Source organism: Lissotriton helveticus, chromosome 2_1 (genome assembly GCF_964261635.1).
Source record: "Lissotriton helveticus chromosome 2_1, aLisHel1.1, whole genome shotgun sequence".
NCBI lineage: Eukaryota > Metazoa > Chordata > Amphibia > Caudata > Salamandridae > Lissotriton > Lissotriton helveticus.
In genome coordinates, this window is record NC_136059.1 from 146,289,562 (window position 1) to 146,317,087 (window position 27,526).

A 27,526-nucleotide genomic window follows, 5' to 3' on the forward strand; every position below is an offset into this window, starting at 1 on the left:
AAACCAAACCAAGATAAAGTAGATAACATAAAAGACCAATTGACCCTGTCAAAAGCTTTCTCAGCAACTAAAGCAATAGCAGCGAGAGAATGGGGAAAATTAGATGACTTGCTGAGAACATTAAAGAAAAGGCGAGTATTATCGCAAAGATGACGACCTTTGATGAAACCAGACTGCTCTTTGCCGATAAGTTGGGGAAGGATTTTATCCAATCGTAATGCAAGAATCTTTGCAAAAATTATATAATCTAAATTAATTAAAGAGATTGGTCTATAGTTTTTACATAGAGTGTGGTCCTTGTTATCTTTGGGGAGAAGACAAATGAGGGCTTCCTGAAATGAACCTTCTGATTTTTTAGAAGAAATAAAGAAAGAAAATAATTGATGGAGCTTAGGAACAAGAAAAGAGGAGAAATGGGAGTAGAATTCAATGGAAAAACCATCCGGACCTGGGGCCTTACCGGTCTTAAGGACACGAATAGCTTTTAAAATGTCAGCAGGGAGAATATCTTTATCAAGAGATGAAAAATCAACTCCCTCTACTTGAGGGGGAGCAATGGAGGAGAGGTAGGTATCAATGTTTGAGGGGGAGGGGGCATTCTGGAGTGTAGAGAGATTGATAAAAATGAGTAAATTCTTCTAAAATCTCTTCGTCTTTATGAAGCGTAACATTATTAGAAGAGATAATGGACTCAATTTTTGTTCGTTCTTTTTTAATTTTAAGGTAGTTAGCAAGAACATTGCCAGCCTTATTTTGAGAAGAGTAAAATTTAGCACTAGATTTAAGTAAGATCAAATTAGCAGACTCAGTGGATAGTTTATTAAAGGAGAGTTTAGCATTAACAAGTTGATTAAGAACAGAAGGAGATTTAGTAGAGAAATAGGACTGTTCCAATTGTTTAATTTGAGAAGTTAAGAGGGTCAAGGATTGTCTTGCAAGACGACGTTTTTTAGCAACATATGAAATAATGAAATCTCTAGAGGCCGCTTTGAAAGTGTCCCAAAGTAATTGAGGGGAGATGTGAGGAGATTCATTTTCAGTAAAAAAGCGGGGAGCAAAATCAAGAAAGGCAGATGTGAATTGTGGATCAAGAAGAAGGAAAATATTGAATCTCCATCTACGGGTACCTTTAATAGGGGGTAGTAAATCAAGACCTAAGGAAACAGGAGCATGATCAGAAATGAGAATGGAGCCAATGTCTGAATGTGTAATGTGCTGCGTCAAAGATTTGGAGATAAAGAGATAGTCGATTCGGGATTGGGAAGAGTGTACAGGAGAGAAAAAAGTATATTCTTGTGAGGTAGGGTGGCAAAGTCTCCAGGAGTCTACAAGGGAGCGTTGAGATATAGTGTCTTTAAACTGGGAATGGACTTGGGATGAGGAGAAGGAAGAAGTAGATTTTCTATCCAAAAAGGGATCTAAAATCATGTTGCAATCTCCACCTAGGATAAGATAATCATCTGAAAGTTGCATGGCGGAAGAAAGGATTTGAGGCCAAAATAACTTATCAGGCACAGTGGGAGCATAAACATTATAAATATTCAAAGGGATCTTATCAACTAATAATGATACAATTACCCAATGACCCTCAGAATCTGTAGTTTGGTTAATGAGTTGAACAGAAAGACGTTTATGACATAAAACTGCAACCCCATTGCGCTTACCAGAACCCGGGGAGGCAAAAACATGGCCTACCCAATTACGACGTAGCTTAGAAATTTCAACATTCTTAATATGAATTTCTTGAAATAATACAATATCCGCTTTTAAATGGGCTAAATGGGAAAGGACACGTTGTCTCTTAATAGGAGACCCCAAACCTCTAACATTCCATGAAACTACGTTTATCGACATTCACAATTTTCGCAGTTGGACAATAACAAAAGGCATAATAACAATGGTTTAAGAACAATAAGAATATCAACAAGAATATGAAACGCAATACATATAAGTCTTAAGAAAAGATGAGGAGAGAATAAGAAGAGAAAAGATGACAGAAAGAAAAGAAAGTAGGAAGAAAGTACTGGATGGAATAAATGAAGAGCAAGCAAGAAAGAAGGCGGGAAAGTGAGGAGGAAAGGAAGGAAGCGAAAAGAACAAGAACGAGAGAAAAGAAAAGAAGAGAACATAGTCAAGGAGGAGAAAAAGAGGAAGGTAATCAATGAAAGGTGTAATAACAAAAAACATACCATAGAAAAACGAAAAGAACAGGGGTGGTGAAGCCACATGAGGAAATGGAACGGTGAACAGGAAACTCCAGTACGGGACCATGAGGAGAAGAACAGTCTTCAGGACGGAACAAATAAGAGATAAAACGATGGGAGGACCATAAAACCGCTACCTACAGGGGGAATGAGGAAAAAGGGAATTAGAAACTGCAACAAAATAAACAAATACAACAACCGTAAACAGCACGTATGAAACAGTACAAAATAGAAACAAAAATCAGAAAGTATGAAAGATTAATGAACCAAACATCAAAGAAAATGCATGAGTTCGTCAAGGCATAGGTACTTCCATGGAACTGGTACCACAATTGTCCAGGAAACGTTGAAGTAATGCAGGGTCTTCATACGTAGTGGTCTTATTATTGTAAGTTACACGGAAAAGGCAAGGGTGAAAGAGACCGTAGCGGGCATTAAGACTGCGTAGAGCAGGCCTCATTTCTAAAAATTTCTTTCGACGATCCGCCGTTGCCTTAGCATAGTCCTGGGCAAAGAAGAGGTTAGAGCCATTCCATGATATTTTACCACGTTGTTTAGCTGCATGAAGAACTTTGAGCAGTTCGGTGTATTCCAAAAAGTAAAGAATAACACCTCTTGGTTTTGAAGAAGTAGAAGCAGAGTGAGGAGGAGGACCAAGACGATGCACTCGTTGAATATTCAATGCCGGTGTGTCAGGAAGTCCCAAAAGAGTTGGTAGGAAGGTCTGAAAAAAGGATATTGGAGTAGGGCCTTCCAAATTTTCTGCCAAACCATAAATACGTAAATTGTTGCGTCTATTACGATTCTCCAATTGCTCAACTTGTTGTTTGAGGAAAGAGATTTCCTTAGACATGAGGGGGACCTGTTCGGTAATACCTTGAACAAGGTCCACACGGGACTCCAACTCCCCAATCTTTTGCTCAATAAGCGACCATGAAGACTCCAAATTTTGTAAACGAGTATTAGTTTCTTCCATGTGAGGCTTAAGAGCCCGAATTTTGTCCAGAAGGAGCTCCATGGAAATCGTGGAAGATGAGTTAGTCGGAGATGGCGGATTCGTTTTCACTCGTTTGCCAAAAGGGGCTGACGATGGTAAGGTCACCTTAGTAGATGGTTTGGAGCTGGAGCGAGAATTGGAAGGTAATGGAGTCGACTTAGAGGCAATGGAGTCAGCGACATCTCCGTCAATAGAATCTTGTAGAACGCTGAAGGGATTGTAGTCATCCGAAGCAGCTTGTTTAGAAGAAGTAGTACGATTGTGACGAGATGACGCCATGAGGCGAATGTGAAGAATCGCAAAAATATAAGAATTGGTAGTGCAGCCAGAGTAGAAAAGTCACAGTTCATGAGCAATGGAGAAAAAGAAAATGTAAGCAAAAAAGGAGGAAATTCCGAGAAGAATAATCATGTCGCAGCAAAATGTGGTGGAGTCGCTGAAAACAAAATGGCGGCCACAGAATTACGCTGAAGAGCAGCAACAAAACAGAGAAAAGTCAGTCAAAAGGCTCACCATGAGTGTCGTTTTTCGCCACATGAGCTGCAGGCTAGGTTCCGACGTGCAAAACGGAACAAATTGAAGTCCGTACAAAAGAAATGAGTCCTGGGACCGAACTAATTCCTCACCTCACGGCGGAGCTCCCAAGAACCGCGGCCATCTCCGAAGGCTCCTCATAAGAAGCACACTTAAAGGGAGGATGCTGGAGTCTTCTTTATTCAATACAGCAAACAGCACAGCCCGACACATCAGACAGCTTCAGAGGTCTCTGCATAACTGCCGGACCCCGAACCCTCAGTTGGAACTCCCACTGCATTCCACCCCTACATTCCAGCAACCATTCCAGTAGTCATAGGAATGAGAACACAGCAGTTACCCATATTCGACGCAAGTGAAGTAGGGGTCTAAAGGCGATTTCATCAGCAATGGCCCTTATCCCCAAATCTAGGCACAACGGTATAAGAGGAGTACTGGGAGGAAGACCAGCTGTCTGGTAAATGCATTCTCTGTCTTTGAAATGTTTCCAAGAGACTTGTGCCCCCTGCATTTAAAATTCCTGCTAGCTTCCGTGAAGGTGGCATAGATATTTTTCATTAGTTCCAAAAAGAAACCAGCAACTTTATTACAAGTCTCCATAGAGGCTGGCATCACTGCTGTAACGTGCTCATAATGACATGTTGAATTTATTGCATTTATGTCACTGAATAAAGATGTTTGGGCAGACTTTCCTAAGGATTGAACATGCGGGCTCTCTCTACCGTGCAATATTCTTCTTTTCTTCGTTGTGGCAGTAGTAGCAGCAGTATTTCTAAAGAACACATACAATTGTATGAATACACCATTGTTTTTCTTTGAAAGCCTCTATATTATATATTGTTTCACAACTGTGCTGTCTTTAAAAAACTGGTACAAAAGGGGGTGGTAATGGATGGAGCATTTGAACCAATCAAACACTCACACCCAGTCAAAAGATCTGGGTTTAATCCATCAATGTTCTTTAGCCCACTCTGCCACCCCAGTTCAGACATGCTCACTTTGCCACTGGATTCAAGCAAGCCTTGCTGAAGACGGCTGGAATGCCAGAAACCGGTCCTCGGAAGCTTGTTTCCGGTCCAGGGAAGACATGGCTTGGCAGTTCGGGCTGGACTGTTCCCATGAGACACAGGGTCAGACTGATTTGCATATAGCCATGTCTGAACTGGAGTGGCAGAGTGGGCTAAAGAACGGTGATGGATTAAACCCAGATCTTTTGACTGGGTGTGATTGTTTGATTGATTCAAATGCTCCGTCCATCACCACATCCTTTTGTACCACTTTTGGCTGCCATAAATGTGGCAGGGTATGCTCAGACGTGAGTCCCTTGCTCACTTTGCCACTGGATTCAAGCAAGCCGGGCTGAAGACGGCTGGAATGCCAGAAACCGGTCCTCGGAAGCTTGTTTCCGGTCAACGGAAGACATGGCTTGGCAGTTCGGGCTCAACTGTTCCCATGAGGCACAGGGTCAGACTGATTTGCATATAGCCATGTCTGAACTGGGGTGGCAGAGTGGGCTAAAGAACGGTGATGGATTAAACCGAGATCTTTTGACTGGGTGTGAGTGTTTGATTGATTCAGATGCTCCGTCCATCACCACCCCCTTTTGTACGGCTTTAAAAAACTAACATAAAAATCTCCCACCCCATTGGCCAGTGCTGTACCATACACTATTGTCATGTTAGTCAGGTCTATCTTGGTTTTTACCTGTTGGTCTGACTGTGGATCTCTGAACATAATAATGTAATTTAATCTCCACCTTCCAGTTTGAAAGTAGATTTATTTTAATGTGTCAAATGATTGTCAAACTACTTTTTCACACCATTTTCTCTTGCTTACAGATCAGTTTTGGAGCATTAGATCCTGCATTAAGTGACAAAGTGAGATTTCCATCCTTTTATCGCACTTTCCCGAATGAGCTCTCCCATTATGAAGGAATCGCTCAGTTGTTACAGTATTTCGGCTGGAGCTGGGTTGGGATCCTGGCCACAGATGATGAAAATGGGGTGAAAGCTGTGCAACGGTTAAAGGTGGCAATCGCCCAGCATGGAGGCTGTGTTGAGTTTTCATATATGTTTCCCATTGAAATTACTGAAATGGGTCATATCGCACTGAACCGGATTTTGAATGACTTCGGGAAGACCACAGCCCAGGTGATGATTTGCTACAGCACAGGGACATCCTTGGTACATTATCTTATGCGCCGTGAGTGGTTATTATTCCCTCACAAAACGTGTATCGCTTCAGTGTCTTTCTCCTTTTTTGCAGACTTTAGTTATGGAATGAATTTGAGAGTATTCAATGGGACATTATTTTTTTCAATTAAAAAAAGGGAAATATTTGGTTTGTTGGATTTTCTTCACAGTTTAAGACTTTCAAGTTTTTCAGAAATTGAAGATCTGTCGGACCTATGGCAGGAAATCTTTGACTGCAGATTGATGGGTAAAACGAAATGGAAGCTTCTTAACAGTGACTATATGCTTCAACTTAAAATTTGTTCAGGGAATGAGACCCTGAAAAGTCTTACATCACCCGAGTATGGTGTCTCAGACTTTCGAATATCCTACAGCATGTACACAGCTGTCTACGCCTTGGCACACTCATTACATAATATTCTCTTTTCTGATTCCAGATCAGCAACTGTTAGTACTAGTGGGCACCAACATGAGAAGATGAAGCCCTGGAAGGTAAACGTTGTTGCACCATGAGGCAGACATTCCAATCCCCCATTGCTGCCACAGATTCAATGTATCAGGGTTGTTTGATGGAAGGAATACATGTTATGTTTCCACAGTTTAGGATAAGATTTCTATCACCTCATTCTCTCTGTTTAGTAGTTGTGACACTGATGCAGCGCTCCTCCAGAAATAATTTCTAAATGCATGTCACCTTTCCCTGAAGTATAAATTCTAACATACTCTCAAACAGTAGGGCCCATAATACTGCGATTCACTCTAATACACTCATACCTTACTTCATGGATTGGTGAGATTCAAAGGAAAAGCTGCTGTATCATAGTGGAGTATCTAAAACTAAATTGCATATTTATACTGTTTACACCTGCAGTTTAAATACCTTTACCATGGTTTTCAAATTAATACAACATTTTATTTAGACACACCACCATTTGAGATCAATGGATCTGCTAGTAAGGAAATTAGGCGTAGGAAAACTCAAGACCAGCTTGATTCTCTATTGATCTAATTTTTATTAATAGAAAATTCAGCATGTCTAAATGATTCACTGTATTCTTATATTTCAGGAAAACGACATTTGAATGTAATAACTCAGATTTAGGACAGTTAAAATCATTTATTTAAGAAAAACTCGAGAATAGAACATTTTCATTATTTGAGTACATAAAGCATTAGCAAAAGACAGATAGTTCCCAAAACCAATCACCTATACTCCTAACATCCCTAACTAGATTCTAAAATAAAGTGCATTTTCCTGTAGAAGAAAAATAGAGTTAGGCAAGTTCTTACATATCAAGAAAATCGGCAATCCGACAGCATCTCAGGAGGAAATCGAAAAGAGCGATCCCCTACAGTAAAATCAGCACTTTTTATACCTTTTTCACTCGCTCTATCTAACTAAAAGTGTATCTTTTAACCTGAATACGAGTTCTGATTGGACAATTTTAGGGTGGATGAGCATCATCTCATCATTACAACATTTATTCCGCTTCCGTCAGCTTGATTTCAAATGGGTTATTGTTTTGGGCCATGTCCGGCCTAGTCCTGTTCTCAGTTGGTAACTTTACCAAACTTTCTCACGTTCATAACCATTGTGCTCATCACTTGGCAGCCATCTGGACTCCCAGGGCAGTCTGTCCTTGAACTGCTCTCACTGCAGGCATAAGCAGCTCGCATTTGAATTTAGTCTTAAACTCGCGCATGCTCAGTTCATTTATGGCCACAATAATCGAGTGACTCCATTTTCTCTTATGCCTCACGACTCAGAAATGGGAACTACCATAGAAACAAACACAAACGAAAATTAATTTTAATCATTTAACCCTTCTGTTTACCTCCCCGCTTACTAAGGTTTTCCCAATTAGTATTTACCTAGCAAATAGCCACATTTAAGTGCAGTATACTTACTTTGTTTTCGCGTTTTTACACAAAGACACATAAACAAAAGCACATTCATGCTGCATTCCAATAATTTAAAGCTGCATATTAGTTTAGGACATGATAAAATCACATAATTAGTTGGTTATAATTGCAACACAAGCAAGATTAATTTCCCACGTGTATTTGTGTAGGTGCATTTCTTATTCTAGGTTGGTTATACATGCACGACGTTTCATTAATACAGGTTATTGTTATTGGAATATGACTTCACAATGGGTACACAAAATTTTGTTTCACCACCTTGCTCCATCAACTCCCCCCTTTAGTGATTTATCAGCAAATACCACCCAAACTTTGTAGGGCCTCATTTATGAAAAGTGACGCATCGCTGCGTGAAAGCAGCGATGTGTCACTTCTCAGTGCGCACTCCTTGCGACATACCTGATGCCTCATATTTACAGTACGACGCATCATGTCGCAAGGAGTTACAGATACGTCAGTATTTCTGACGTATCTGTAAGCACAAAAGTGACGCATTGCTGGAGTGTGTCACAAAAGTGACGCAACTCCAGCAATGAATCCTTCTTTTCACATGGGGCAAGCCCCATGTGAAAGGGCTTGCGTCAGTCTTACGCCTGCTGTGAGGCAGGCGCAAGATTTTGACGCAACGGCGTCCTAGAAGTGACGCAGTGAAATCCCATAGATTCCACTGCGTCACTTCTTTGAGGCTTTTTGCCGGGGAACGCCCCCCCCTGCATACATTATACCTGGCGCAGGTATAATGTGTCGCAGGGGTATACAAAGTGACGCATCTTCCTAGATGCGTCACTTTGTAAATATGGTGCAACAAGGAACATTATTTACGCTCCTGGTGCGTCACAAAAAGTGACGCACCGGGGGCGTAAAAGTGACGCACGGCCTCATAAATGAGGCCCGTAATTTTTTATTTTTCCAGAACATGTTCCAAATTCTTCATGTTAGTGTGTCTATACTTTAGTATCCTTTTCTCTTGTCTCTTTAAAGACCTTTTCTTGAAACTCTTCCATTTCTATATCAACTTTTTCTCTTTCTCTTTCTCGTCTTTTCTGAATCATTTTCTTTAATAACTTTCTGACATTCCTTCTTTTTCTATATATACAACATAACCTTATCATTAAAATAACTAATACTATGACTGTTAATGGAATTAGTATTTCACCTATAATTGACCTACCTATTTCTTGAAACCAATGTTTGATTGCTGTTAAACTTTTACCAAATCTTTCAAGGATACCATCAACCTCCAGTGGTTCAATGTCTCTATGCAATTCCGTAATATTTGTAATATACCTTTCAATATTTTGACTTTTGTCTTGAATATATGTATAGCAATGCTGTACCTTCAAAATTCCACAAACTTCTCCCTCTTTTGTTAATATAATATCAAGTGTAAGACGATTCTGCATTACCATAGTTCTCAGAGCAATCATTTCAGTCATTACCATTAGGAATCCCCCAGCTATGTCTGTTGACAAACGATCTATCGTTGACAATCTCTGAATTCGATTTGCATTGAAAGATATTCCCATTGCTGGTATCAGTGCTCCAAAAACATCACCTATTATTTCCATAACACTCTCCCTTTTTCTACGACTTAAAAATGTACCTATCTCATGAATTCCATTTGTTCCTCTATCTACATGAAACATTTTAGGAAAGACCAAACCCACATAGCATGTCCCATACCAATGGTCAGGCAACCTATAAAAAGCTTTGTTTCCGCATATAAAATAAACTCCAGGAAAAACAGGATCATTCTCACCTTTAAATCCCCAATCCCTTAGGATGCGATAAGTATTTTTACATTGACTTGCTCCCATAAAATAGTTGCCATACATGGTATTGTCTCTCCTAATGCAGAATTTCCCTAATAATGGAGTGTCTATATTTATTGCTACATTCACATTTCTTTCATCAATATTTTCATCATTAAATTTCCAATATTTTGATTTTTCATTGTGCATTTTCTCTTTACGTTTATAAGCAATTCTCCTTTCTTCAACCATGTCTAAAAATGCCTTTTCTTCTACTCTCATTTTGCAAGTTAAATTGTTTTTAAATGCATAGTCATGACTCAACTCATCTACTTCCAAGAAATATTCTCCCATAACTGTTGCAGGTCTTTTCTTATTTAATGCACCATCTATTCTCAATTTTGCAAATACTTCATCTGAATTAGAATAATGATATTCCAATTTGCCTGTTTGATAAAACAAGCTTGCAATCACACTACATGTAACTCCATAAGCAAGTGGGAGATTATGATAGGTCACCCCCTCAGAAACAGATGCAGGCAATACACATACATAACAATCACTAGCATCCATTGTTCTAACATATTCAGTTAACAATCTTGAAAAAGTGTTTTTCGAAAAGTCGCTAATAGAACTATCTTGATGCAATTTTGGCTTATGTACATGCTGCTTATTCTGTTTTAATTTAACATCTTCTTCATTTGAGCTTATATTATGCTTTGACTTCACTAAGCTATCTCTGAAAGGAATAACAATAGGTAAAATTATCCATAATAATATTAATAATACAGTACAAAATAAACACATTCTACACCATTTTCTGAAAATAGAACATTTCGTTTTATGCTCATTATTAACCATTTTTTTCACACAAGTTTTGCTAACAGAACTTTTTCGACCTTATGTCACCTAAAAGCCTTACATTTTTCTAACATGTTTTCTTCGATCTAATGTCTTTATAAGCTTTTGTTTTTCTAACAGGATTTCTTCGACCTTGTGTCACTTACAAAATTTTCCCTTTCTACTTACCATGCCCTCTATCTTTTCTCTCTTGCCTTTTGAACAATTACCACTTTTCTTCCTGGTTCAATCCTTTACTCGCTTGTCCCACTTCTCTTTGGGCAACTCAAATCTTCTTGACTACTGTTTACCTCTTCAATTGGAGGCAGGACAATATAAGTCCACTCAGGTGATTTATGCTTCTGATTTGGTCTTCTTACTCTCTTTGGCCTTTGCACAACTTCTATTTTCTTTCCCAATGTCTCTCTTTGACTAGTTTTTTTTTTTTGCAGAGTTTTATATAGCGCGAACTAGACCCGAACCGAATCAGGTATCAGAGCGCTTTACATATTTTCCAGTTACGTTACTTGAGAACACACTTTCATTTTAGGCATGGGGAGATTAAGTGATTTGCCCAGAATCACAGGAGGTTTTGGAGTCGTTACCGAGACTCGAACCCAGATTCCCAGGTCCGAGGTCGAGCGCCCTAGCCGTTAGGCCAACTCCTCTCCCAGTTATCTCATTCACTTGTTCTTCTTGTTGTCTTTCTTTGTTAACCAGTTTAAATCTCAATCCATCATTTCCTTTAGGCCAATTATCTACTTTACAAATTAATTTTGTCTTAGGCTCTGTGGTGTTATGTTCTACTCTACAGGCCCTTTTTCTTGGACTCTTCCTCAATGAAGTTTTATCTGCACTGTCATCAGTCTCACTGTCAGTGTCTTCAACAGTTTCATTGATAATGACTTTCACAGTGTCTTTCTCCTTTTCAGAATCAGTTTTCTCTTTAGACAGTTCTTTCACTCTGTTAGGAACATCTCCATAGCTGGTACTTGGAATCTCATCTTCTTCATGAGCTGTTTCCGCCTTCCCAGTGTCAAGATTTTCGTTCCTGCCTTCAGAGCTTTCAGTCTGCTTTTCAGAATTTTCTTCTTCACCAGTTTTATTTTCACTTTGCTCAGTGTCCTTACTGGTGTCAGTCTTTACCAATTCTCGATCTTCAGGCTGGTCTTAAGAATTTGGTACATCAGTGCTTTCTCCTTCTCCTTCAAATGCAGAACTTGTGTCTAAAACTTCCAGATATCGACGTTCCTGTCGATCTTCAGTCTCTGGTTCACCTTCAGAGGCTGAATTAGTTGTGCTTTCACCTTCCTCGTCAAGATTTTCAGGCTCAGGCACACGGATTGCGTGACTTGCATGCACCCATCTCTACTCCAGCACATTTGACTGCAGTCGTGCTAACCAAAACAACCTGTCTTGGTCTCTGCCAACGAGGCACCAAACAGTTACTTCTGCAGTGTACCTTTATCCTTTATCCTCTCTCTTTGGTGTTTGATTCAGTTCCCACCTGATGGAACACAGAAGTTACCACGTCAGACAGGTTTTTTCAGTAATCCAGTATGATGTCATCATTAATCATTGACAATTTATCAACTGGTACATATGCTTGTCTCATTACCCTGCCCATCAAGATGTCATGTGGACTTAATCCAGTTTTCCTGTCAGGAATGCTTCTTAAGGTCATCAAGACAAGTGGCAAGGCATCAGGCCACTTTAATCCTGTTGCTAGGCACATTTTTGCAATTCTGTTTTTAATTGTTCCATTGACTTGCTCTACCACTCCTGAAGCCTCAGGTCGGTAAGGACAATGCAGTCTCTGACGAATGTCCAGTGCTTCACATACCATCTGTATGAGCTCATTCTGAAAATGTGGACCACGATCAGTTTCAATTGTCACTGGGAAACCGAACCTAGGTATGATTTCCCTTAAAAGCAGTTTTGCAACAGTCAGCCCATCGTTCCTACGTGTAGGGAAGGCTTCTACCCATCAGGAGAACAAACAGATGATCACCAAAACATATGAGTCTGTTACATGGTGGAAGTTCTATAAAATCCAAATGCATTCGTGTAAATGGATCTCTCTCCCGCCCTATGGTTCCCAAACTCACAATTGTCTTTCTGTTTGGATTAAACTGCTGGCACACCAAACTTCTCTGGCACAGGCTCTCAGCTGTCATCCTAAATGTAGGATTATACCATGTCTGTCTGAACATACGAAGCATTGCATCTCTTCCAATATGTGCTTGACCATGGTACATTCGGGCCATATTTGAGATCATGCTATCAGGCATTACTGGTCTTTCATCTTTGTAAATCCAGATTTCATCTTCTTCTCTTTGTCTGCATCCTGCTTTTAATCAAACATTTTTCTCTTCCTCATCTGCCTCTTCCTGCATTTGCTTTACTTCCTGCCATGTTTCAACTACAGTTGTTAGCATTAGAGGACTTGGAGCATGCTCCTTCTCCCGTTCCTTATCAATTGATGCAATATTTCTGGCACAGTATTTAGCAATTCAGTCTACATACCTGTTACCTCATGTGATATAGTCATCCCTCTTTTTGTGTGCCGCACATTTCACCACAGCCAATTTATCTGGTAATTGGATGGTATCCAATAACATTCGTACAAATTCAGCATTTCGTATGGGTGTTTCTGCAGAAGTCATATAACCTCTTTGGGACCACAGTTGTCCATAATCATGAACAACTCCAATATCCGTACTTACTATCAGTCACTATAGTCACTTTGATTTCTTTTCCCAACCCACATGCTCGAATCAGGGCAATCAACTCTGCTATTATTATTCCTTTCAAACAAGAAGCTTCTAGTACATCTGCCACTCTACAGACAGTCTATGCTGCACTCAAAGCACCCTTATCTGTTCTTAATCATGAACCATCTACGAACATCACATAGTCTGATTCAGGCAAAGGATCATCTCTGATGTCTGCTCTTGGTTTTGTACAGTATTCAAGAACATCCAAGAATTTGTGATCCACTTCATTTCTCACTTTTGTTTCCATTGTGTCAGGCAATACCGTGGATGGGTTCACATTTACGCATCTAGAAATTGTCACGTTTTCTGCTCCCAGAATTACCTTCTCATACTTGGTCATCCTATTGTTGGTCAAATGCTGTGTTTTTGTTCTAGTGAGGAGAATCTCCACCGAGTGAGGTACATACACTCTTACAGGAAATCCCATCACCATTCCTTCACTTTGTTCCAAACTAACGCTTGTGGCTGCTACTGCTTTCAGACAACCTGGCAATGCTTTTGCAACAGGGTCCAAAACAGCTGAGAAATACACAATAGGTTTTCTCAGTTTTCCATGTCTCTGAATCAAAACTGACAATGCACATCCTTCTCGTTCGCTACAATACAGCCCAAATTCCTTTTCATAATCAGGCATCCCTAAAGCTGGTGCTTCACATAGACTTGTCTTCAGAACTATGGGTCTCTGATATCTGCTCTGGTTAATCTTTGGAGTGGCTTTGCAATCAAGGAAAATCCACTAATCCGTTGGCCACAGTAACCTTCCATTCCTAGAAACATTCTCACCTGTCTTTTAGTTTTTGGTGGTTGCATTCCTTGTATCATCCTGATTCTTTCTGTAGTAACTTTTCTGATTCCTTTAGCAATTTTATGCCCTAGATACTGCAGTTCTTTCTGACAAAATTGTAATTTTGATGGACACACCTTATGTCCCTCTTCAGCCAAATGGTTCAACAATGCAATGGTATCTGTTACATATGCATCTTTTGTCTTTGATGCCACAAGGAGATCATCAATATACTGAACCAATACTGACTCTCCAGGAATGCTCAAACTTTCTAATGATTTCTTTAGCAATTGATTAAAGATAGATGGACTTTCAGTATACCCCTGAGGAATTTGGCAGCATGCCAAAATACGGTCTCCAAATATGAACACAAAATTTGGTTGGCTTTCTGGGTGCAATGGAACTGGAAAGAACGCATTACACAGATCAATCACAGTGCACCATTCTGCATCATGAGGAATTTGATACAATATCACTGCTGGATTTGGTACAATCGGACAACATGGGAAAACTATTTTATTAACATTTCTCAAATCCTGTACTATTCTAAAAGTTCAGTTTGGCTTTTTCAATCCCAATATTGGTGAATTACAAGGACTACTCTCTATCTCTCTCAGTATACCTTGTTCAATCATTTTGTCTATCACAGGGGTTATTCCTTCTATTACTTCTGCAGTCATTTTAAACTGGGGAATATTCGGGTAACTTGCACCTTCTTTTATAGAGACCTTTAAAGGATCTACATCTTTCATTAATCCAATATCTTCACCTGTGAAATCCCACACCTTTTATGTCACTACCTTTTTCAACTCATCTGGTATCTTTTCTCGATCAAACACGGGTAACAATTTGTTTTGACCTGCTTCTATCATAAGCATAGTCATTTTTTACAAACTGTCTTCATCCGGGGTTTGCAATTCTATGCCATCTGGTGAACAGTATATGGCACAGTTCATCTTACAGAATATCTCTCAATCACAGATTCACAGGACTACTGTCACATACCACAAATCGGTGCATATCTTTAAAATTTCCAATTTTAACTTCAACTTGTTCTGTTAAGGAGGTTTTAATCTGTCATTTGGCAACACCTACAACTTGGATTGATTCACCCGAGAGAGGAAGATGCTGAACTTCAACTGACCTAACAGTAGAACGGGTAGCACCAGTGTCCACTAGGAAAGTTATTTCTACATCGTTCACCTTTCCGCTCACAAATGGACCAGACTGATCTACCTCAAGAGTGGCTCCAAGCACACACTCTTCTCCCTCTCTCAGGCACCGTCAGAAACTTTCATCCGACTCACTTCCACCTACTTCTTGAAACCAATACTGAGGACTCACATTCACTCTAGGTGATCTGTTTACCTGCTCGACTCTGCTGAATCCTGTCTCTGCACTGTATCTCTGTTGATTTACACTGTGTGGAAGTGGCGGTTGTGGCACCTGACTTTGCTGATTAACTATCTGTGACTGTTGCGGTTGCTGCTGAATTACCTCATTCTGCACCTGCGGATTTACTGATGCATTTTCTTGATTAACTCTTGGTGGACACTTACACTCTTTTCTCCAATGTCCTAGCCTGCCACAATTATGACATGGAAACTTCTTTTTGAGTTCCTCTATGTTCCCTACTAATTTCGTTTTTGGGAAATTTCCTTTTGGTTTCCTTGACTTGTATCACTATTTTTATTTTCCATTTGTGCCACTTGGTGTTCTGCTACATTTACTTGTGCCCACATAGCTTTTTTTTCAGCTTCTCCTGTTTAGCATCAATTTCCTCACTAAAATACTTTGCTTTTCTCAAAATGTCATCTACAGTTCCTGTCTGCCAGCCTATCATGTTGTGTCTGATCATGTCTCCAATTTCTGGTCTCAATCCATACACAAATCTGTGGCTCATGTCCTTCTCATTCAACTCTTCATAACCACTGTATTGTTTAAATACTAACAACAGTCGTTCATAAAATGAATGTACAGATTCCTTTGGTTCTTGTGAAGTTCTGTCTGTTTTCACCCAATCTGTCTCTTTTGGTGGAATTTTGTTTTTCAAAAATACAATTACTTGTTCATATTTTCTCATTACTTCAGGTGATTGGGCACCTGTTACTTTGTCTCGAGGATATTTCTCTTTTGGCCAATTCACAGTAATTTTGCACTCAGTCCACAAATCTGCTGGTACAACTATATCAAACTATCCAACCAAATCAACCCACAACACTTTTGAAACTTCAACAAATACCATTCTACTGGTTTCTCTCTTAATCAAGCAAAATCATTTGTAAATGATAATATATCCTGTCTACTCCATGCAACATGTACATATCCTCCTCCTGGTATTTCTCTCATTGGAAATTCATTTACGACTGCCTCTTTTTCCCTAACTGGAAACGCTAATGTGGATTTGTCACTAGTCTCCTCTTTCTTCTTTGCCCATTTGACTCTCCATTTATTCACATCTCCCCATTTCCGGAACAGAACAATTAGTTCTTTTATTTGGGTGAATCTTCCTGCTGTATTCATGTTTTCAATGTCTTTTTTCTGAAAAATCTACTCTATAGGATTTCTGTAATGATGTATTCTTTGCAAACTCTCCTTCTAGTTCAATAGCCAAATTCTCCAACTGATCATGTATTGACTTCGCTTTCCATGTTATACTTTTACACATGAACATAAGTTCATCGTCCTGGTACGTTTTTAGTCTCTCTGTTCCAATTGTTCCAATAATTAATTATTCCATATCTACTTTTAATTTTGCTACATCCAATACTTTAGGTTCATGCTCTTTTAATTTTAACGTTTTAATCCAATCAATTTATTCCTTCTCTGATGGTCCTAAAGGGGTTTGCGTTAAATTTATTTTCTCCACACTCTTCTCTGGTGTCGCAGAGTCAGATTCTGCTCCAGTCGGGTATCTGTATGGTAAACTCTGATTAAAAGTCAATTCAGGTGGGTTCATATTATTAGTTCGCCTTATTTCTGACAAATCAAGATAAATGTTTTCTTTTATTTTCTGTAAACTCTGTTGTAATGGAATTGTCAAGCTTGGTTCTTTTATTCTTTGAATCTCAAACACTGGAATTACAGGCCCTATTGTTACTGGGACAGTTACTGCTTCCATATTTTTCATAAGGTTTTGGATCAGTTCATGTGCAGAACATTCATAATCAGAGATATCTGGTTGCCGATTACTTTGTTTTTTTAGGTCTTAGCACAGTCTTGTGTGAGTCATTTATTTGTACAGGACTACCAGTAATTCTAGTATCCCCAATCGGTGTACTCGAAATATATCTCGTTTCTACTCTATCAGGGATCTCTCTGAAATGTTATGATTTTCTCGGTGTTTCACTAGTTCTCTCATCTGCCATTGGAGCATTCGGGGTAGTCCATAAAGAACCTGCTTGATACGGTAGTGGTCTCCTATTTAATATTTCCTCCAGTACAGCATCCTCTGATTCACTTTCACCATAGTTTGGTTCCCTGTTTCTATATTCGTTTTCTTTTCTGTGCATTTCCGTCCTTCATATTCATCCATTAATCTAACCGGATAGATACCATCACACATGTTAGCATCTCTCCATCTACGCATTCTACTCTCATGTGTTTCTCCCCATAAATCTCAACATCTACCTCTTGGTCTGATATGCCTGCTTAGCCTCTCACTTTCCAAATCATGCATCTCATCTTCCCATTCAACTAGTGCCTCACATTGAGTCTGTCTAGGTCTCGGGTCAAGATTCATCATTTTATCTCTTAAATTTCTCAAAATTGCCACATAAAATGATCCTCCTTCTGGAAATGCCAATAAACCATCATTTTTAGTATACCTTGCCCAATTCTTTAACTACACGCACGTATGGTAACCATATTTTGACAACATATAAGAAGCGGGCGTTTTTGGTGGAGGAAGTATTTCTCCCTCTCTTGTCACAATTTCCTTATCTTTTACAAATACATTCCTTAATTTCTTAAACCATGAAGGTTTCTTCTTTTCTTCTTCGTAATAGTAAGACATTTTTCCGGTAAAATTCCCTGTCTTTCAAAAGATCGCGCACTTCCTTATTGCTGTTCCGTAACAACGCAGTATACACTAATGCACCAATTAGAACAAGATACGTTTTCTTAGTGCTTAACCAATCACTTTGCTGCTTTTTTGTGATGAACCTATCAGCTCCTACTCTGTCTTGGTCACGAGGACCAATCCCAGCGCAACACTTTTGACATCACCAGCGCTCCGGCTTCTGCAGCGCCGACTGACCCCTCCCTTACAGGATTTTTCGAGAAGCGGTATTTACAAGATATTTTACAAAATCGGTTAGTAACTTACACTAAACAACTCCATTTGTCTGTTTCGCTAAACAAAAGTGATAGAAATTTTCAATCACTCAAGAATTCTGTATTTCCAGTAGACAGTGCTTACCTCTTCTCTACCACAGAATTTTACATTCGCCGATAAAGCAGAGCTTACCTCTACCTTTACCCTTCTCAAAAGCTCGGGTTAAGCTCTACTACTCTCTCAGCGATAAGTTTTAAACCAGGATACGCAATGATCCCAATGCTTGAAAGCCAAGATGTTATAGACTGTCCTCGCTATACATTTATCCTTTCACACTTAGGGGTAGATATATCAAGATTCCATTTTGAGATTTCTACATAGCGATTTTTAAGGAATCGTTATTTAGAAATCTCAAAATGGAATGTAGGTAGAAAATTGCTATTTTTTCGCGATTTCTTAGTATTCCTTATTTGCGAATTCGCAATTTCGAATTGGCAATTAAGGAATAATTTCCCATGCATTCCTATGGGCCAGGAGGCCCATAGGAATGATTGTGAAATAATTCTCAATTTGCGATTCGCAATTTGCTAATCGCAAATTGAGAATTATTTCAAGGGTGCAGGGGTGTCTGAAAGACACCCTGCTGCACCCCTGAAATTTACATGTGTGTGCATATGGCGCACATACATGCCCTATGACATGTATGTGCATCACATGCCACCTTCACAAATGCAAAATTGTGCATTTTTTAAAAGAATTTGCAAATTACCACCAACTACAAGTTGGTGATAATTTGAGATTTCTTAACCTAAATTCGCAATTCCAAAATGCTACATACATAGCATTTAAGGAATCGCAAAATTGCGATTCCTTAAATTTTAAAGCACAATAAGGAATCGCAAATGTTTGCGATTCCTTATTTTGCGATTTTTTGTTACATGTCAAAACATTTACCCTTTCACACTTAGGGTTAGATGTATCAAGATTCCATTTTGAGATTTCTAAATAGCGGTTTTTAAGGAATCGCTATTTAGAAATCTCAAAATGGAATGTATGTAGAAAATCGCTATTTTTTCGCGATTTCTTAGTATTCCTTATTTGCGAATTCGCAATTTGCGAATTCGCAATTAAGGAATAATTTCCCATTTATTCCTATGGGCCAGGAGGCCCATAGGAATGATTGTGAAATAATTCTCAATTTGCGATTTGCAATTTGCTAATTATTTCAAGGGTGCAGGGGTGTCTCAAAGACACCCTGCTGCACCCCTGAAATGTACATGTGTGTGTGCATATGGCGCACATACATGCCCTATGGCATGTATGTGCGTCACATGCCACCTTCACAAATGCAAAATTGTGCATTTTTTAAAAGAATTTGCAAATTACCACCAAATACAAGTTAGTGATAATTTGCGATTTCTTAACCTAAATTCGCAATTCAAAAATGCTACATTCATAGCATTTAAGGAATCGCAAATGTTTGCGATTCCTTTTTTAGCGATTTTTTGTTACATGTCAAAACATGCAAAAAGACCGTTTGCGAATTCCGGCCTTTGTGAATCACAAACGGCTTGATACATCTACCCCTTAGTGTCCCTAAACAGTGATATACGACAATACTACCGCAGTATAGGACGATACTTCTTCTTTGAAACAGACTATGCGATGCGGGACTTCATTGCCACACTTCCTCTGCCTGCAGACAGAGTGACCAGCTTCACGCAATACTCGGAAGCCTTTTCAAAACTATATATAACGCAACACGAACTTAACAGATGTTAGTCATAATTCTATACATTAAAATCCTTATACAGTGCTTTATACATAATCCTAGCTAATTCTATAGCAACCAATGCTCTACTACAAAATTATATTACTGATGCAGCGCTCCTCCAGAAATAATTTCTAAATGCATGTCACCTTTCCCTGAAGTATAAATTCTAACATACTCTCAAACAGTAGGGCCCATAACACTGCGATTCACTCTAATACACTCATACCTTACTTCATGGATCGGTGAGATTCAAAGGAAAAGCTGCTGTATCATAGTGGAGTATCTAAAACTAAATTGCATATTTATACTATTTACACCTGCAGTTTAAATACCTTTACCATGATTTTCAAATTAATACAACATTTTATATAGACACACCACTATTTGAGATCAATGGATCTGCTAGTAAGGAAATTAGGCGTAGGAAAACTCAAGACCAGCTTGATTCTCTATTTATCTAATTTTTATTAATAGCAAATTCAGCATGTCTAAATATTCACTTTATTCTTTTATTTCAGGAAAACGACATTTGAATGTAATAACTCAGCTTCAGTACAGTTAAAATCATTTATTTAAGAAAAAGTTGAGAACAGGCATTTTTCATTATTGAGTACATAAAGCATTAGCAAAAGACAGATAGTTCCCAAAACCAATCACCAATTCTCCTAACATCCCTAACTAGACTAAATACGAGTTCTGATTGGACATTTTTAGGGAGGATGAGCATCATCTCATCATTATAACATTTATTCCGCTTCGGTCAGCTTGATTTCAAATGGGTTATTGTTTTGGGCCATGTCCGGCCTAGTCCTGTTCTCAGTTGGTAACTTTACCAAACTTTCTCACGTTCACAAACATTGTCTTCATCACTTGGCAGTCCCAGGGCAGTCTGTCCTTGAACTGCTCTCCCTCCAGGCATAAGCAGCTCGCATTCGAGTTACGGCCACATGCATTAAGTGAATTTGGAGTCGCAAACAGTGCGAATCGGAAAAATCGTCCGTTTGCGATTCCAAATTCACTTTTTGGTATGCATGAAACAATTTTTAAAGAACCGCAATTTTTTGCATTTCCCAAAAATGCGATTGCATTTAAGGAATCGCATTTGTGCGATTCCTTAAATGCAATGCATGAATTTTTAAAAAAATGCGAATTTGGAAATAGGAGGTGCAAATTAACACAAGGTTGACCCTCGTGTTAATTTGCGAAATCTTTCAAAAATGCTCAAAAAAGCATTTTTAAAAGTGTCATGTTACACACATGTGTGTGTGAAACTTGCACTTAAAAAAACATTTTAAGGGTGCGGGGGGGGGTCCTTTGGACCCCCCTCAGCACCCTTGAAATGCATCAACAAATTGCGATTCGCAAATTAAAAAAATGCAAAAAAGCATTGATTCCTATGGGCCTCTAGGCACATAGGAATCAATGTAATGCCATTCCTTAATTGTATTTCGCAATTAAGGAATCGCAAATACCGAAAATTAAGAAATCCTAAAAAGTTTAAAGATTTCTTTATGCATAGGATTTTGCAATTCCTAAATTGCGATTCCTTAATTTTTGCAATGTAGGATTTGCAAAATCCTGCAATGATGCATGTGGCCGATAGTCTTGAACTCGCGTATGCTCAGTTCATTTGTGCCACAATAATCGAGTGACTCCATTTTCTCTTAGGCCTCACCACTCAGAAATGGGAACTACCATAGAAACAAACACAAACGAAAATGTATTTTAATCATTTAACCCTTCTGTTTACCTCCCCGCTTACTAAGGTTTTCCCAATTAGTATTTACCTAGCAAATAGCCACATTTAAGCGCAGTATACTTACTTTGTTTTAGCGTTTTTTACACAAAGACACATAAACTAAAGCACATTCATGCTGCATTCCATTAATTTAAAGCTGCATATTAGTTTAGGACATGACAAAATCACATAATTAGTTCGTTATAATTGCAACAAAAGCAAGATTAATTTCCCCCTAAGAGATAATTGTGCATAGGGAAGAAACACGCCAGGACAATCGCAAATCCCAGGCTGCAATGAGGAAAATGAAGGGCGTGGTTAGGAAGCTATCTAAGGCTTGCTCCAATACCGGGGATAGGGTTTCAAATCTAGAAGAGAGAGTGGTATCAACAGAGGCCGATGCTCATTGTTCTCAGGTGGTGGATCTTCAATGGAAACTGGAAGAGATGGAAAATAGGCTCCTTCGGAACAACCTGAGTATATCATCAAGCTCTTTGAGCAAGCCTTCCCCGAGCTGATTCTGAACTTCAACTGACCTAACAGTAGAACGGGTAGCACCAGTGTCCACTAGGAAAGTTATTTCTACATCGTTCTCCTTTCCGCTCACAAATGGACCAGACTGCTCTACCTCAAGAGTGGCTCCAAGCACACACTCTTCTCCCTCTCTCAGGCACCGTCAGAAACTTTCATCCGACTCACTTCCACCGTCTTCTTGAAACCAATACTGAGGACTCACATTCACTCTAGGTGATCTGTTTACCTGCTCGACTCTGCTGAATCCTGTCTCTGCACTGTATCTCTGTTGATTTACACTGTGTGGAAGTGGCGGTTGTGGCACCTGACTTTGCTGATTAACTATCTGTGACTGTTGCGGTTGCTGCCGAATTACCTCATTCTGCACCTGCGGATTTAATCATGCATTTTCTTGATTAACTCTTGGTGGACACTTACACTCTTTTCTCCAATGTCCTAGACTGCCACAATTATGACATGGAAACTTCTTTTTAAGTTCCTCTATGTTCCCTACTAATTTCGTTTTGTGAAATTTCCTTTTGGTTTCCTTGACTTGTATCACTATTTTTATTTTCCATTTGTGCCACTTGGTGTTCTGCTACATTTACTTGTGCCCACATAGCTTTTTTTTCAGCTTCTTCCGTTTAGCATCAATTTCTTCACTAAAATACTTTGCTTTTCTCAAAATGTCATCTACAGTCCCTGTCTGCCAGCCTATCATGTTGTGTCTGATCATGTCTCCAATTTCTGGTCTCAATCCATACACAAATCTGTGGCTCATGTCCTTCTCATTCAACTCTTCATAACCACTGTATTGTTTAAATACTAACAACAGTCGTTCATAAAATGAATGTACAGATTCCTTTGGTTCTTGTGAAGTTCGGTCTATTTTCACCCAATCTGTCTCTTTTGTTGGAATTTTGTTTTTCAAAAATACAATCACTTGTTCATATTTTCTCATACTTTGTCTCGAGGATATTGCTCTTTCGGCCAATTCACAGTAATTTTGCACTCAGTCCACAAATCTGCTGGTACAACTATATCAAACTATCCATCCAAATAAACCCACAACACTTTTGAAACTTCAGCAAATCTATCTGCTTGTCGATACCATTCTACTGGTTTCTCTCTTAATCGAGCAAAATCATTTGTAAATGATAATATATCCTGTCTACTCCATGCAACATGTACATATCCTCCTCCTGGTATTTCTCTCATTGGAAATTCATTTACGACTGCCTCTTTTTCCCTAACTGGAAATGCTAATGTGGATTTGTCACTAGTCTCCTCTTTCTTCTTTGCCCATTTGACTCGCCATTTATTCACATCTCCCCATTTCCGGAACAGAACAATTAGTTCTTTTATTTGGGTCAATCTTCCTGCTGTATTCATGTTTTCAATGTCTTTTTTCTGAAAAATTTACTCTATAGGATTTCTGTAATGATTTATTCTTTGCAAACTCTCCTTCTAGTTCAATAGCCAAATTCTCCAACTGATCATGTATTGACTTCGCTTTCCATGTTATACGTTTACACATGAACATAAGTTCATCGTCCTTGTACGTTTTTAGTCTCTCTGTTCCAATTGTTCCAATAATTAATTCTTCCATATCTACTTTTAATTTTGCTACATCCAATACTTTAGGTTCATGCTCTTTTAATTTTAACGTTGTAATCCAATCACTTTATTCCTTCTCTGATGGTCCTACAGGGGTTTGCGTTAAATTTATTTTCTCCACACTCTTCTCTGGTGTCGCAGAGACAGATTCTGCTCCAGTCCGGTATCTGTATGGTAAACTCTGATTAAAAGTCAATTCAGGTGGGTTCATATTATTAGTTCGCCTTATTTCTGACAAATCAGGATAAATGTTTTCTTTTATTTTCTGTAAACTCTGTTGTAATGGAATTGTCAAGCTTGGCTCTTTTATTCTTTGAATCTCAAACACTGGAATTACAGGCCCTATTGTTACTGGGACAGTTACTGCTTCCATATTTTTCGTAAGGTTTTGGATCAGTTCATGTGCAGAACGTTCATAATCAGAGATATCTGGTTGCCCATTACTTTGTTTTTTAGGTCTTAACACAGTCTTGTGTGAGTCATTTATTTATACAGGACTACTAGTAATTCTAGTCTCCCCAATCGGTGTACTCGGAATATATCTCGTTTCTATTCTATCAGGGAACTCTCTGAAATTTGATGATTTTCTCGGTGTTTCACTAGTTCTCTCATCTGCCATTGGAGCATTCGGGGTAGTCCATAAAGAACCTGGTTGATATGGTAGTGGTCTCCTATTTAATATTTCCTCCAGTACAGCATCCTCTGATTCACTTTCACCATAGCTTTGGTTCCCTGTTTCTATATTTGTTTTCATTTCTGTGCATTTCCGTCCTTCATATTCATCCACTAATCTAACCGGATAGATACCATCACACATGTTAGCATTTCTCCATCTACGCATTCTACTCTCATGTGTTTCTCCCCATAAATCTCGACATCTACCTCTTGGTCTGATATGCCTGCTTAGCCTCTCACTTTCCAATTCATGCATCTCATCTTCCCATTCAACTAGTGCCTCACATTGAGTCTGTCTAGGTCTCGGTCAAGATTCATCATTATATCTCTTAAATTTCTCAAAATTGCCACATAAAATGATCCTCCTTCTGGAAATGCCAATACGCCATCATTTTTAGTATACCTTGCCCAATTCTCTAACTGCACGCACGTATGGTAACCATATTTTGACAACATATAAGAAGCGGGCGTTTTTGGTGGAGGAAGTATTTCTCCCTCTCTTGTCACAATTTCCTTATCTTTTACAAATACATTCCTTAATTTCTTAAACCATGAAGGTTTCTTCTTTTCTTCTTCGTAATAGTAAGACATTTTTCCGGTAAAATTCCCTGTCTTTCAAAAGATCGCGCACTTCCTTATTGCTGTTCCGTAACAGCGCAGTATACACTAATGCACCAATTAGAACAAGATACGTTTTCTTAGTGCTTAACCAATCACTTTGCTGCTTTTTTGTGATAACCCTATCAGCTCCTACTCTGTCTTGGTCACGAGGACCAATCCCAGCGCAACACTTTTGACATCACCAGCGCTCCGGCTTCTGCAGCGCCGACTGACCCCTCCCTTACGGGATTTTTCGAGAAGCCGTATTTACAAGATATTTTACAAAATCGGTTAGTAACTTACACTAAACAACTCCATTTGTCTGTTTCGCTAAACAAAAGTGATAGAAATTTTCGATCACTCAAGAATTCTGTATTTCCAGTAGACAGTGCTTACCTCTTCTCTACCACAGAATTTTACATTCGCCCATAAAGCAGAGCTTACCTCTACCTTTACCCTTCTCACAAGCTCGGGTTAAGCTCTACTACTCTCTCAGCGATAAGTTTTAAACCAGGATACGCAATGATCCCAATGCTTGAAAGCCAAGATGTTATAGACTGTCCTCGCTATACATTTACCCTTTCACACTTAGGGTTAGATGTATCAAGATTCCATTTTGAGATTTCTAAATAGCGGTTTTTAAGGAATCGCTATTTAGAAATCTCAAAATGGAATGTATGTAGAAAATCGCTATTTTTTCGCGATTTCTTAGTATTCCTTATTTGCGAATTCGCAATTTGCGAATTGGCAATTAAGGAATAATTTCCCATTTATTCCTATGGGCCAGGAGGCCCATAGGAATGATTGTGAAATAATTCTCAATTTGCGATTTGCAATTTGCTAATTATTTCAAGGGTGCAGGGGTGTCTCAAAGACACCCTGCTGCACCCCTGAAATGTACATGTGTGTGTGCATATGGCGCACATACATGCCCTATGGCATGTATGTGCGTCACATGCCACCTTCACAAATGCAAAATTGTGCATTTTTTAAAAGAATTTGCAAAATACCACCAAATACAAGTTAGTGATAATTTGCGATTTCTTAACCTAAATTCGCAATTCCAAAATGCTACATTCATAGCATTTAAGGAATCGCAAATGTTTGCGATTCCTTATTTAGCGATTTTTTGTTACATGTCAAAACATGCAAAAAGACCGTTTGCGAATTCCGGCCTTTGTGAATCACAAACGGCTTGATACATCTACCCCTTAGTGTCCCTAAACAGTGATATACGACAATACCACCGCAGTATAGGACAATACTTCTTCTTTGAAACAGACTATGCGATGTGCGACTTCATTGCCACACTTCCTCTGCCTGCAGACAGAGTGACCAGCTTCACGCAATACTCGGAAGCCTATTCAAAACTACATATAACACAACACGAACTTAACAGATGTTAGTCATAATTCTATACATTAAAATCCTTATACAGTGCTTTATACATAATCCTAGCTAATTCTATAGCAACCAATGCTCTGCTACAAAATTATATTACTGATGCAGCGCTCCTCCAGAAATAATTTCTAAATGCATGTCACCTTTCCCTGAAGTATAAATTCTAACATACTCTCAAACAGTAGGGCCCATAACACTGCGATTCACTCTAATACACTCATTCCTTACTTCATGGATCGGTGAGATTCAAAGGAAAAGCTGCTATATCATAGTGGAGTATCTAAAACTAAATTGCATATTTATACTATTTACACCTGCAGTTTAAATACCTTTACCATGATTTTCAAATTAATACAATATTTTATTTAGACACACCACCATTTGAGATCAATGGATCTGCTAGTAAGGAAATTAGGCGTAGGAAAACTCAAGACCAGCTTGATTCTCTAATTATCTAATTTTTATTAATAGCAAATTCAGCATGTCTAAATTATTCACTTTATTCTTTTATTTCAGGAAAACGACATTTGAATGTAATAACTCAGCTTCAGTACAGTTAAAATCATTTATTTAAGAAAAACTCGAGAACAGACATTTTTCATTATTGAGTACATAAAGCATTAGAAAAAGACAGATAGTTCCCAAAACCAATCACTAATTCTCCTAACATCCCTAACTAGACTAAATACGAGTTCTGATTGGACAATTTTAGGGAGGATGAGCATCATCTCATCATTACAACATTTATTCCGCTTCGGTCAGCTTGATTTCGAATGGGTTATTGTTTTGGGCCATGTCCGGCCTAGTCCTGTTCTCAGTTGGTAACTTTACCAAACTTTCTCACGTTCATAACCATTGTGCTCATCACTTGGCAGTCCCAGGGCAGTCTGTCCTTGAACTGCTCTCCCTCCAGGCATAAGCAGCTCGCAT

At 38.9% G+C, this 27,526-nt stretch overlaps 1 protein-coding gene across 1 annotated transcript in view; it reads left to right on the forward strand.

Moving 5' to 3' along the window:
- The first annotated feature begins 3,549 nt into the window (after positions 1-3,549).
- The window catches only part of LOC144820081 (vomeronasal type-2 receptor 26-like), a 160,073-nt gene continuing 136,096 nt past the window's right edge, over positions 3,550-27,526 (forward strand). Inside the window, exons 1-2 of the mRNA XM_078677733.1 lie at positions 3,550-3,573; positions 5,574-6,419. Of these exons, the coding sequence (XP_078533859.1) occupies positions 3,550-3,573; positions 5,574-6,419 (870 nt within the window). The remainder of the gene's footprint in view (positions 3,574-5,573; positions 6,420-27,526) is intronic.